Below are 12592 nucleotides of genomic sequence, written 5' to 3' on the forward strand. Positions count from 1 at the left end.
CAAGGAGGCCAGGCCTGTAAAAACATGACAAATTTATTCCTGTGCTTGTTCATTTGCAATTTTATCATCTCCTAATGTTCTATTAGAGCAGTAATACCAGCGGGGTCACCATCGTCGCTCATGCGGAACGAAGCGGAGTGATGATGTCATACTTCCTGCTCTGCTCCCCTGACCTTATGGACTGCTGGTCTTGTGGAGGTTCTGATTTTATTAGCTTAACTGAGGTCCCTTACAGGTAGTGCTGTGCAGTCACAAACTCATTTATATATATTAATATTTATATAAATACAGCCTTCAGTCCACAGCATCTCAGAATTGTTTCAAAAGCTGTTAACTAAAAACTTTAATCAAATTAATTACACAATATGCAAATTGATTGATCAAAATTAATTTAATTTAATTGCATAGCAATGTTTGCTGGTAAAGCACTGAGGACATTGCGTTATAGTAGTAAAGGAGTTTTTAGGAGTTAATATACTGCTTATTGTATTTCCATATAATCATTTCCTTGAATTACTCATAAGGTAGGAAAATGAAATATAATTTTAATGTTATCATATATTTAAAAAATATAATAAATAATAATAATGATGATTATGAAAATTAATCATTATTATTATTATTATGAATCATGCCAAAATAAACATTAAATTGACAGCCGTATTGCAAATATTCAGTATACTATTAGGGTTGACCAAATGCAAAACCAATCCAAGTGGAATGTACATATAATCTGTGAAAACTGACCACACAAACTCATATGCCTCTATCGGTTTGAAATAACTTTAAATGCCTGGCTCAAACAGTGACCACACCGGTGTATAATGTCATGCTGTTTATACCCCTCAATTCAGCAATCCATTTTGATGAATAAAGGCTATCATATAGTGAGCCTTTCCTCATCCTGACAATAATCCAATCTTCAGTATCAAACACACCATTTGTCGCTGATGTAAGAGATGAGATACTCCAACCATGAGTCAATACAACTGTGACGGTTCCCAGTACAAAGTGTTAGGTTTTAATCTGATAGAAAAGTGTCTTAACCGTAATAATCGTATTGTATGACAGCCTTATGACAAAGTTAGTTACGGGCAGCATAAATTGATTCATCAAAAATATGGTTTGTGGTGTTGTGATGCATGACAGTTATTATGTTTGCATGCATTTTCCTGAATTTAAGTAACTGCAGATTCAGCCAGTTTTTACGGTGCGTATGGTGTCACACGCGTTAATCACCTTTGCGCGAGGTAAACTGTGATTTCTGCAAGAGTGCATTGAGTGAAAGTAGCCATCACATTGTGTAGACGCGGTGACTCATGTGTGAAGTAGAGCAGAATGTCCATTCCATGTGTATGAGCACAGCTGATGTGCAGTTCTTTAACTTTTGCAGATTTGAGTTTGCTTGCTGTCAAATGTATTGCTTAAAATAGTGGCATAACCACTGGGCTCATCTAATGCAAAATCTAATATTCTTAGTCTTCCTTTTCCAATCTTTCCCTCCTCCTCCATGTCTTTCCTCCATCAATATCTGCCTATCATAAATATCAGTCACTGTGCTCTTTAACTAATGTGACTTCATTGCATAATTCATATTCTCTCTGTGCCTCAAAGGTTACTCTCTAAAAGTCAATAATAACCTGTCTGTCCACATCTGCACAGTACGACAGTGGAGTGCAGCCACCAAAAATTTGCAAAGACTGAAGGTCTGGATAACATACTACTCAATGACTTGACAAATACTATTTTTTAAAGAAAGGTTTGCAAGATCAGTGATCTCCAACTTGTCTTGCTTTGGGTTGGAAAACACTGGTCTAGATAAACTTGTGCAGATTAAGTTTAACTAAATCTATATTCAGATATGTTATAGTACCCTAACCCCTAACCCACCAGTGTATAAAGAACACAGTTCACTGTTACCCAGAAACAAGAGATTTTTCCTGGAAGCACAGATTGAATGCTGGACCCTGTAGAGGTAGCCAAGTGGGATCAGGTGGGTGTGAAGTGACAGGGAAAATGTGGGAAACAACACTGACAGAGGAGATGGAGAGAGACCAAACAAGGCCGCAGCCTAGGCCGATGTGCTAAATATGGGCCAGGTGCATTGTGGGATGCAGATTCTACTTCAAATGATTCCCTACAAACACTATAAATATATCTATCTACTATAAAAAAGACAAGAATATATATATATATATATATATATATATATATATATATATATATATATATGTATATGTGCACATAAACTTACTTTAATTGTATACTTGCATTTATATACTTGCATTTATATACTTTGCATGTACAGCTCAAGTATATTTTAATTAATCATGAAAGTATGCAAATACATTAATATGGTATATAACAATGATATTATTGGCAAGTCTTGCATAAAATGCAACCCTGTTTTATACAATATTTAGGCGAAAAGGAGGCTCAGGCTTGACCTCTGGAGACACACACTCTTGGTTTGAAATCAAATACCTTCAATATCACCAGTACCACAAATGCAAAAAACCTGTTATTAAGAGACATTAGATGGAGATTTTTTCCCAAAAATCACAGAAACAAATATCTTGTTGAACCATCGCTGCGTAATAAATTTGCTGGGCTGGATAACATAGTAGCATGCTTGTTCAAGGACTGAGAGAAACAAGTTAACCTGCCGTGTTCCACACTTGGCCCTCACCTGTGATTGAGTCCAGCAGTTTAGAGAAGTGCCGTCAACAAACTGTTATTGCCTCAATAAAGGGCAAAATCAATAGTGCTGAAATGAGAGGCTGGGCGCTGTAGCCGATGCTGTTAATATCTCGCTGAGAGTGTTCGAACGAGAGGAGGAGGAGTGACAGAAAAGGGAGGGGAAGACAGAGAGAAAGAGAGAAAAGAGAGAGAGGGGGGGGGGGGGGGGGATGCTTACAACCTCAAGTACTTGAGGAAATCAGGGTAAAATCTATCTGCTAACACCAACCTTGTCTCGACAACCAACCGGACATGTATAGGTACACCAGCAAGAAATTATTTCTCATTTACCCTTCCTATGTTCACTATCTCTATGCCCTCTTTCCTCATGCTGCCTAGCCTGCCTCTTCCCCCTTGTGGTGACTCAATTATTGTTGGGTGAGCAGTAATAAAGTGAGGGCTGTGGTGCCTTCGATCGGCTGACCTGTGAGAAGGCAGCACCGGACAGCTGACTTCACCATGATGGATCACCCAACTCTCTCTCTCTCCCTTCCTGCCTCTGTTCCTTTTGTTCTCTGTCTCTCGCTCTCATTCTCTGACAACCTGTCAAGGCCCAGGAGTAAAGCTGTAAATGTTAGTGCTATTGTTTTCATGTGATCTGCATTCTTTGAGGATAAACACGAACTAGTTAGGCATACAATGAGTCATTTTCCATTCATCAGCCAATCATTTTCTCCATAGAGTGGAAAGACCAACCATGAGCTATGAGGATGCACAAAATAACAAAGACTTTAATAAACACTGAAAATTAGAAACACACCACATTTACCATTAACAACAACGAACTGAGAACTAAAAAAAAAACTGAGGGCTTATACACACAGGGATGATGATCAATGAAACAAGGAACAGTTGTGTAACTAATCTGAATCAGAAACCATAGCAACAAACAATGAAAAGTGAACATCTTTAACAGACAGCTCTGTCGCTAAGTTGGGTGCATCCTGTCACCGTTTAAACTGTCCTGTCTATCATCTTGTTAAAAACCTCTACATTCAATTTCATTTAATCTAATTTAATTTAATTTAAATTTATTAATTTCAGAGAGAAATGTATTAACACGTTGAGCTGCCAGTCATGGGTCTTTCATGAGGAGAACTCTCCTCATGTGTTTGCCATTTGCATAATGATGCATTTAAAAGTTAATGACCAAACGTATCATTACATCAAAAGTTCACAATGCTCTTGAAGTAAGAGTAACACTTTATAATAACTGCACACTATTAATCATTAGTTAAGCATTAGTAAACAGTTAATTCATAATTTATAAAGCATTAATAGACATTAATAAGCAGTTTACAAATACAGCTATACATGCTTTATTCCTGATTTAGAAGCATATATATATATATAATGTGTTTAATAATTGTATTTTCATACTATATTAATGATCAATTTATAATTTCTAAATGAAGAATAGCATTATTTACAAACCATTTATTTAGGATTTGTCAATGATTCATAAGATCACTTAAGTGTAAGTAAATGCAAATTCAGGTAGTTATAAAGCATTTAGTAGTGGTCAGTTAACTATTTTTGTGAGCTCATCTAAAGTGAGGACTATTTATGCCTTGTAAAGCATTTATTGAGATTATAAGGCTAATTTATCTTCTAAATAGAAAAAGGAAACAAACACAACACAGTGATACAGAACATAGACATATTTAAATGAGCCTTTAAATTTACTTTGTATATGCTTTACAAGGCATAACTAGTCCTCACTTTAGATGAGCTCACAAAAATAGTTAACTGACCAATACTAAATGCTTTATAACTAGCTACCTGAATTAACCATGAATTACAGTAGAAATACATGCTAATAAAGCAAATCTTATGAATCGTGCAATTAACGTGCAGTTAATATAAAGTGTTACCGAATTGTGTTAGATTTTTCTAAAAACAAGACTATCTTTTTGCTTTTCAAGAGAAAAAAAAAACAAAAAAAAAGGAGTACATGGGCTGCTGAAAAGGTGAGCATGTACTTGAGAATCTTAATATAACAAACATCTAACTGCTTCCTCTGGGACTTCCCCTATACCTGACCCTAAGGCTATCTTGCCGAGTAGTTTTGCCTACCTGTTTTATTCAGCACCTCTAATAGGGCGAGGTTGCTCACTTGTGGGCCGTTCCAACCTATTCATTAAAATGGTAAGGAATCAGTTAAAAATATGGGCGGCTGTTAAGCGGGCTCTCTGGGGAGAGGAGTCACGAGTGTATTCTGGTTTGCCTCCCGCATGCTGAAAACAGTGGGAAAGATGTGACAGGTGACCCTGGCCATGACCCACCTAATGCATTCAGCTTCATCATCAGCCCAGGAAAATGAGTCCAAATCAAGCCAAGGTTAAGACCACAGAGAGCATATGAGAGCAACATGTTGCCCCAGTTTCAATGAAAATACCAGATAGTTCCATTATGAGAGACAGAGAAAAATGACTATCATGAGGCAGACTTAACTTTTCCTCTTTCTGAAAATAAGCTAATTTCTCTGACAGGCAAATGGCAAAAAACAGGGTTCCCAAACCTTTTGACCAATTAATTTCTGACTTTTTAACAATAATTTCATAGAGATTACACACACACACACACACACAAAAATGTAATCAATTAAAATGTTTAAAGTTGAGACATAAAACAGAAATAAAACAAACTTAAATTAAAATTTGATGAATTAAATGCATTTTTTTTCAAGATTATAATTTTATGAATTTGGAAATGGAAATTAAAATTTTAAAATATCTTGATATTAACAGAAGACCACGGGAACCCTCAATATGCTATTTTAAACATCTATTCTGCCTTAATCCTCCTGGGCATGGAGTTCAGCAGAGCTGCACAGTTTGTTGCTGGGATCCTCTTCCACTCCTCCATAATGACATCACGGAGCTGCTGGATGTTAAACACATGGTGCTTCTCCATCTTCCGCTTGAGGACGCCCCATAGGTGCTCAATAGGGTTCAGGTCTGGAGACATACTTGGCCACTCCATCACCTTCAGCTTCAGCAAGTCAGTTATCATCTTGGCGGTGTGTTTGGGGTCGTTATCATGCCGTTCGGCCCAGTTTATGAAGGGAGGGCATCATGTTCTGCTTCAGATTGTCACAGAACATGTTGGAATCCATGTTTCCTCAATGAAGCGCAGCTCCCCAGCACCAGCACTCATGCAGCCCCAGACCATGATGCTACCGAAACCATGCTCGACTGTAGGCAAGACACAATTTTCTTGGTACTCCTCACCAGGGAGTCGCGACACATTCTTGACACCATCTGAGCCAAACAAGTTTAACTTAGTCTCATAAGACCACAGGACATGGTTCCAGTAATTCATGCTATTGGACAGGTTGCTTTCAGCAAACTGTTTACGGGCTTTCTTGTGAACCAGCTTCAGAAGAGGCTTCCTTCTGGGGTGATGGCCATGCAAACCAACTTGTTTCAGTGTGCGGTGTATGGTCTGAGCACTGACCTTTTGCAACATCTAAAGCAATGCTGACAGAACTCATGCGTCTGTTTTTTAAAGCCAGCTTCTGCACAGGACGCACAGCACGAGGACTCAACTTCTTTGATTGACCCTTGCGAGGCCTGTTCCGAATGGAACCAGTCTTGGAAAACCTCTTTATGACCCTGGCCACTGTACTGTAACTCAGTTTCAGGGTGTTACCAATCTTCTTATAGCCTAGGCCATCTTTGTGGAGAGCAACTATTCTAATTCTCAAATCCTTTATTTCATTTGAATTATGAGTAACATTTGAGTTATTTGCCATGAGGTTCCATGTTGAACATCCAGTGGTCAGTATGTGTTATGAGGTTGAAGGATGAACCCAATCGCAGACAGCAAATTATACACACAGGGTTTATTAACGACAAAAACAGAAAACAAAACCCACGAGGGGGCAAAACAAGACAGGATAGACTACACTAGACTAAGACTCAGACAATAAACTAACAACTAAGACAGGAACAAACTTCTCTTAGACAAGACTTCCCTACAAGTTACTCACGGCTTGATTCACACAACATATGTCACTATATCAAACAATGAACCGGCACAAGAGAGCAAACACAAGGGGATTAAATAGGGAACACTAATGACGAAGACAGGTGAAACTGACTAGACAATTATGACAAGACGAGGGTAACAAGGGGGCGGAGTTACATAACGAGACAACACTAGCACATGGCCCAAACAAAAGGCCATGTGCTTGTACACAAAACATGGATCTGTCATGATCCAGCCTCAAGACTAGGGGAAATCAGGGACAAGAAGGCCGGATCATGACAGTATGAGAGAATTGTACTCAAAGCACAAATTTTAACTGCTGTAATACAAGATACAACAATTTGTATGGTCCTGTCAAGCAAACAAAAACATGAACATGATGAATAGGACATGTGGCTTTGCATGGTTAAACGACGTACAGCTATGATCACTTAGGGTGTACTCACTTTTGTTGTCAGCTATTTTGACAATAATGGCTGTATGTTGAGTTATTTTCAGAGGACAGTAAATACATTCGGCTATACAAACAGCACATTGACTTCTCTAAAATCTATCCAAGTTTCATTCCTATAGTATTGTGCCTTAAGAAGATATACTAAAATGTTTGCTGAAATGTGAGGGATGTACTCACTTTTGTGAGATACTGTATGTATGTATGTAATCTGTCATTATAAGGGGATATTTATAACTTCATTAGTGACATCAATGAGCCAGTAATGTAATAGTCCCCATCAGCATTAGGAGGGACAAGCAGCAACACATGTCAGCTGGTGATTTTTACAGGGCCCTTTAGTGGGTCAGCACAGTGTTCCAGTACACGATGGCGGGAGTGTGTGTGTGTGTGTGTGTGTGTGTGTGTGTGTGTGTGTGCATGTGTGTGTGGTAACAGGGTTCAGACTGTGGGACTGCAGAGGAAGGTATTCAAACAATGTCCATGTGGTTCATTAGGGACTGAGATCAAACGCCATTGCCCTCTTTAGCCCCACTGACAGGAGACAGAGGATCTGTCCTCTCCTCACCAGCTGGGGAATGGACACTAACACAAGGGATGAGTGAGGGAGTGATGGAAGAGAATGAAAGAAGAGATTGAGTGATGGAGGAAGGAGGAGGACTACTATATGAGAAAGCCTGAGCGTGCAATCTCCAGAAGTTGGATAAAACCTAAATGTATTAGCTGCAAAGAAAAAAAATTCAATGGAATATTTCCCAAATTTGTTCATGACATGTTTATTTGTTCAAAGTCACACACTTTGATCCTTTAGATCAAAAAGTAGTTTGCACTCAAATATAAATTATTCTAAAATATAAAAATATATATTTATTCATTCATTCATTCATTCATTTATTATTTAGTATCTAGTCAAATATAAATTGTGTTTATGAATGATGATTGAAATGATTTCCCCCCCAAATGAATAGTGAATGAAAATCTTTTATCATTTTGATGACTATTATTATTATACAATTTGGATAATAATAATATTAATACTTTTTATTTATAGTGTATAATTTAAAACTTTGCCTGATTAGTTGATAATGGCAGTTCAGCACCTAGACACCCAACGAATTTGTGGTATACACCATGACCCGTTTTTTCCTAGACTGCCAGCAAAATGTTAACTCTGACATCACAAATGGAACAGCTATGATATCACTTCCTGTCAAAAACTCCACTAAATCACTAAAAAAATATATAATCAGGCTGTGGCAGGGTTATTATATTTAGCTAAAATTTAAACCATACAAAACATTTTCATTAATTGAAATAAAAGAAAAAAGTTAACTGAAATAAAATATTAAAAAGCTAGTTGCTAATAGTCTGCTGTGTGGTGCAGGTCACATGAGATTAGCAGCCAACTGTAACTACTTGGCCACCCACTCTACATTTGCCTGATTCCTCTAGATTGGCTTTGGTTTGATGTCGCATTTGTTGACCCCATGGTCTAATTTGATGTGTTTAAGGTGTAATGGATTGGGAGGTGGCTCATGGGACGTGAATACTGATGGCCCAGCTTTGATACAGAGGGCTGCTAACAGCACAAGGTCAGTTCTGAGGCTGAGCAGGCCCAGCCAGCAGCCAGCTATAATTACTCTTTTTTTCTTTTCTTTTTTTACACTATTAAGTGGTGCTGCTGGAGCGGGGCTCTGGGGTATAGGACACGTACAACAAGATAAAGTAATGTTTATTTATCCCTCCCAAAGGATCCATTTACTTGGTCAGCCTCTCTTTAAGAACCGTGCATGGAGAGAGAAATAAACACCCAACTGGGTCCACAACTGGGCTCCTTTCACTGAGAATACCGAACACAAATGTGTAGGATTGAATATACAGCATATAATCTCTGAACTGAAGGAGTCTGTAATGACTGGTTCAAATAACAAGACCATGTTTCAGCTAAGGCTACCGTGGTAAATGGAAATCAGGACCAGTGTGTTTATGTTAGTATTTGCTCTATGAAAATAAAAGTGAACTAGTGAAATTAAAATCAACAATTAAAGTCAACATTTAAACCCATTTTACTTCTATAATGTGACATATTTATAAATTAAACAATAAACAATGAGAATATCTGGACGCTTTGGGAATGGATTGGATTGTGAAAAGTAGGTGTTACGTACCAGAAAGGAGCCAGACTGAATGAGAGTTTGCTAAAACAATGCCTAAATAGTTATTTGGCTATTGGTTATTATTATCCAGTAGCTTGCATGGCCTTAACTGACGTCAACAGAAAACAAAAGTTGTTTCAAAGGATGATCTTTTAAATAATGCACTAAAGAATTGTTCACTTAAAAAGTAAATAGGGACTTCATGTTGACTTTAAAGCAAAGAAAGCACAACCGTTATGTGACGTAAGAGAACTGACCTTTGGTAAGCGCTCAGGGTCGCCTGGGTGTCTAGGGATCACCTTCTGTAGCCGCTGGAAACCGTAGTCAATAGTGGGTTCATTCAGTGCTGCAGGAAAAGAGAAAATTCAACCATTTCACTGCAGTGAAATTCGACACCTATCTGCAATTACCATGACAAAGAAATGTATATAAAACATAAGTGTCATTTCCTTCAGACCTCAATACAGTTCCAAAAAACACAAAGTAGAAAGCAATAAAAGGATAACTAAAGTATCAAATATTATGTTTCCTTACTAGCTGCCAAAATATCTATATCAATTCCCATGCTTTAGCCGTTTGCAACCACAAGGTACCACTTTATGAATAAAAAAACACTTGAGCAGTTTGTGTGAATGGATCCTATTTTTTCAGCCGGGACAAAGGCGCAACCATCATTGACAGCTTCACAAACTGATCATGATGAGCAATGCGATATGTGACAGATTCAACTGCAATGCAAATGCTACAGATTAACAGCAATGTAACTATTCTTACATGTACTAAACTCACTTTAACCTAAACTTAAAAACAAAAAAACAAGAGATCAGTTGAAATTATAATTTTTTGTAATCTACATTATGCCACAAAATCTTTTGACTGAACTTAACTTGTATTGAAGTCGTAATATTCATTTAAACATACATATTTACAGCTGATATCATGGATCGGCAAAAGTTTTTTTATGATGACCAGAAGCAGCCAGATCATCTATAAGCATGAATAAGATCAACTACAAGGCAACTTTTTAAATGTCCTTAAAAAAAACTCCAATAACAAATAATTCTGGATTCTTTTGTTTTGTTTACATAAGCACCACTAATCTGCAAAACAAATCTATAGACCACTGTTATGAGCAAATAATTCAATTAAAGTTTTCATTTCTGTGTAGCAGCACCTCCCACTCCTCAGAGGCCCACAGACATCTTCACGAATGCTCGCTGAGGACGGAGCAATAAGATAATATTGAAAAAGGAACCTGATCTGCGTGATAGACCCAAACATCCTGCAAGGGGTGGACCACATGGTGCTTGGCCTGATGTTTTTCTAACGTCCCTGGATTGAGTGGGACTTTCACACTGAGACAATGGGTCTTTTTCCAGCACCGGCCCAGAGAACTTGTTTGTGTGTTTATCTGTTGTGGTGCTAAACTTCAGCCCTCAGGGGCACATTCACACACAGCCCTTCTGTGATTCACTGAGACAGAGTAAGAGATGTACAGTGAGATATATGTCAGCAGAGATACTTATGTGATATATACTTATGTGGTGGTTGAGAAGAGATTCCCTGATATGATTGTAAAGCGCTTTGGGAGTACAGTAGTACATATGAAAGCACTGTAGAAATGCCTCATTCATTCACTCATTCATTAATTTCAGAATAACCACAAGTATAATTCATCATATTAACTATGGTTAATACAGTATGTTAATTCAATGTACTTATATATATATATATATATATATTGTTTTATCATTTCAAACATAAATCTATTTTTGTGAAGCGTTTATCTTTGAAACGTGTGCTTACGCTACACTACTTTAAACCAAACTGCACTTAGTTTTAGCCTATATTTTGTTATGAAATATATTTATACATTGGCTTAAGTATCTAAATTGTTTATTTTTTTGGAGCCACTGTATACTGGTTTTAAGCTGGCTTTATGCTATATCTGGTGCACAAATTACTTTTGCTTTAAATTTGCTAATCATTTTTTAGATAATTTAGAGATTGATGTCAAAATACCTTTAATTTGCCCTCAACTGATTAATAATCAGCTTGATATTAGCAAATAAAACAAAGGACAAGTTGAATATATATTTTTCCAAATTAGAAGAAAGTCAGTGAAGAGGCCAAAACCTGACTTTAATAATAAAATGATTTGGGTATGTGAAATAAGATACCCAAGAGTCATTCTAACAGTTGTTCACTCTTCACACACACTTTCCCCCTCTCTTTTTCTTTCATGATAGACTGACCGCCTTTCTTTTGCCTGAAGCGTCAAATCTCAAACAAAACAGAGGAGTAGCAGAAAAATAGCAACTGAGGACTAGAGTCCTCTGGCCCTAAGTTAATTGTCCTGCTTAAGATGGGGGCTCTTCCAGCCTCCCTTCTGTTTGCCCTGTAGGCCGCAGCCTGGACGTTTCCTGAGGGATCCGCCCAGCTCCCCTCAGCTCCACAGCTGAGAGGACAGACTGTGGGCAGCCTCTGAGTGCACTGGAGTGGATTCAGATGGCCAAGGGCCCAGACAGAACCAGACCCCTGGAGCCCAGAACACAAGCTGTGCCCAGCCTGGCCATCCTCCACTGGGGAACAGGGGCAGCTCTGACTGTACATCAATGCCTCTCGAAACAAAATTCAACGGCAGGTGGGCTCTATGGCTTTATAAGTACAAGCAAATGCTGGTCCAGTATCTGGTTTTGACATGAAGCCTGAAACATACATTGAAAAGTGAAAGTGACATGTGAAGGCCAAGTATGGTAAAGCATACTCAGAATTTGTCCTCTGCATTTAACCCATCCAAGGTAGTGAACACACACACTGCAAACAGTGGACACACACACCAGGTGCAGTGGGCAGCCATTTTTGCTGTGGCGCCTGGGGAGCAATTGGGGGTTAGGCGACCTTTTAGTCGTTTCCTGCCTGTACTGAGAATCAAACCCGCAACCTTCGGGTAACCAGTCTGACTCTCTAACCATTAGGCCATGAATGCCCCAAAGATAGAAGTTATTTGAAAAAAGCCAGGCTGCATCTTAAATAACTCTTCGTGTTTACAATAAGCAACAACTTCATTAAAAAGAGGTTGAAATTGGATAATAACAGCAGCCTTCATGCGTCGAGACAAAGTAGGGCTCAACGGCTCCCTGTTTGAGAGGCAGCATATTAACCTCAACTTTCTCGGCCGCCATGACCGCCTGGATGCACAGTCGCTCACGCAGCACAGTGATTGACTGGCTGTTTACTTAAACAAAAGTTA

The 12592-nt window shown here is 38.3% G+C and overlaps 1 protein-coding gene across 2 annotated transcripts in view; it reads right to left on the reverse strand.

The window, feature by feature from the left end:
* ebf1a (EBF transcription factor 1a) overlaps positions 1-12592 on the reverse strand; it is a 134569-nt gene that overhangs the window by 12724 nt on the left and 109253 nt on the right. For both annotated transcript variants that reach the window (XM_077247986.1, XM_077247985.1), the window contains exon 11: positions 9597-9685. In XM_077247986.1, the coding sequence (XP_077104101.1) occupies positions 9597-9685 (89 nt within the window). The remainder of the gene's footprint in view (positions 1-9596; positions 9686-12592) is intronic.

The sequence above is a fragment of the Siphateles boraxobius genome, unplaced genomic scaffold, assembly GCF_051911475.1.
Source record: "Siphateles boraxobius isolate OS27281-9 unplaced genomic scaffold, OSU_SipBor_1 3, whole genome shotgun sequence".
Taxonomy (NCBI): Eukaryota; Metazoa; Chordata; class Actinopteri; order Cypriniformes; family Leuciscidae; genus Siphateles; species Siphateles boraxobius.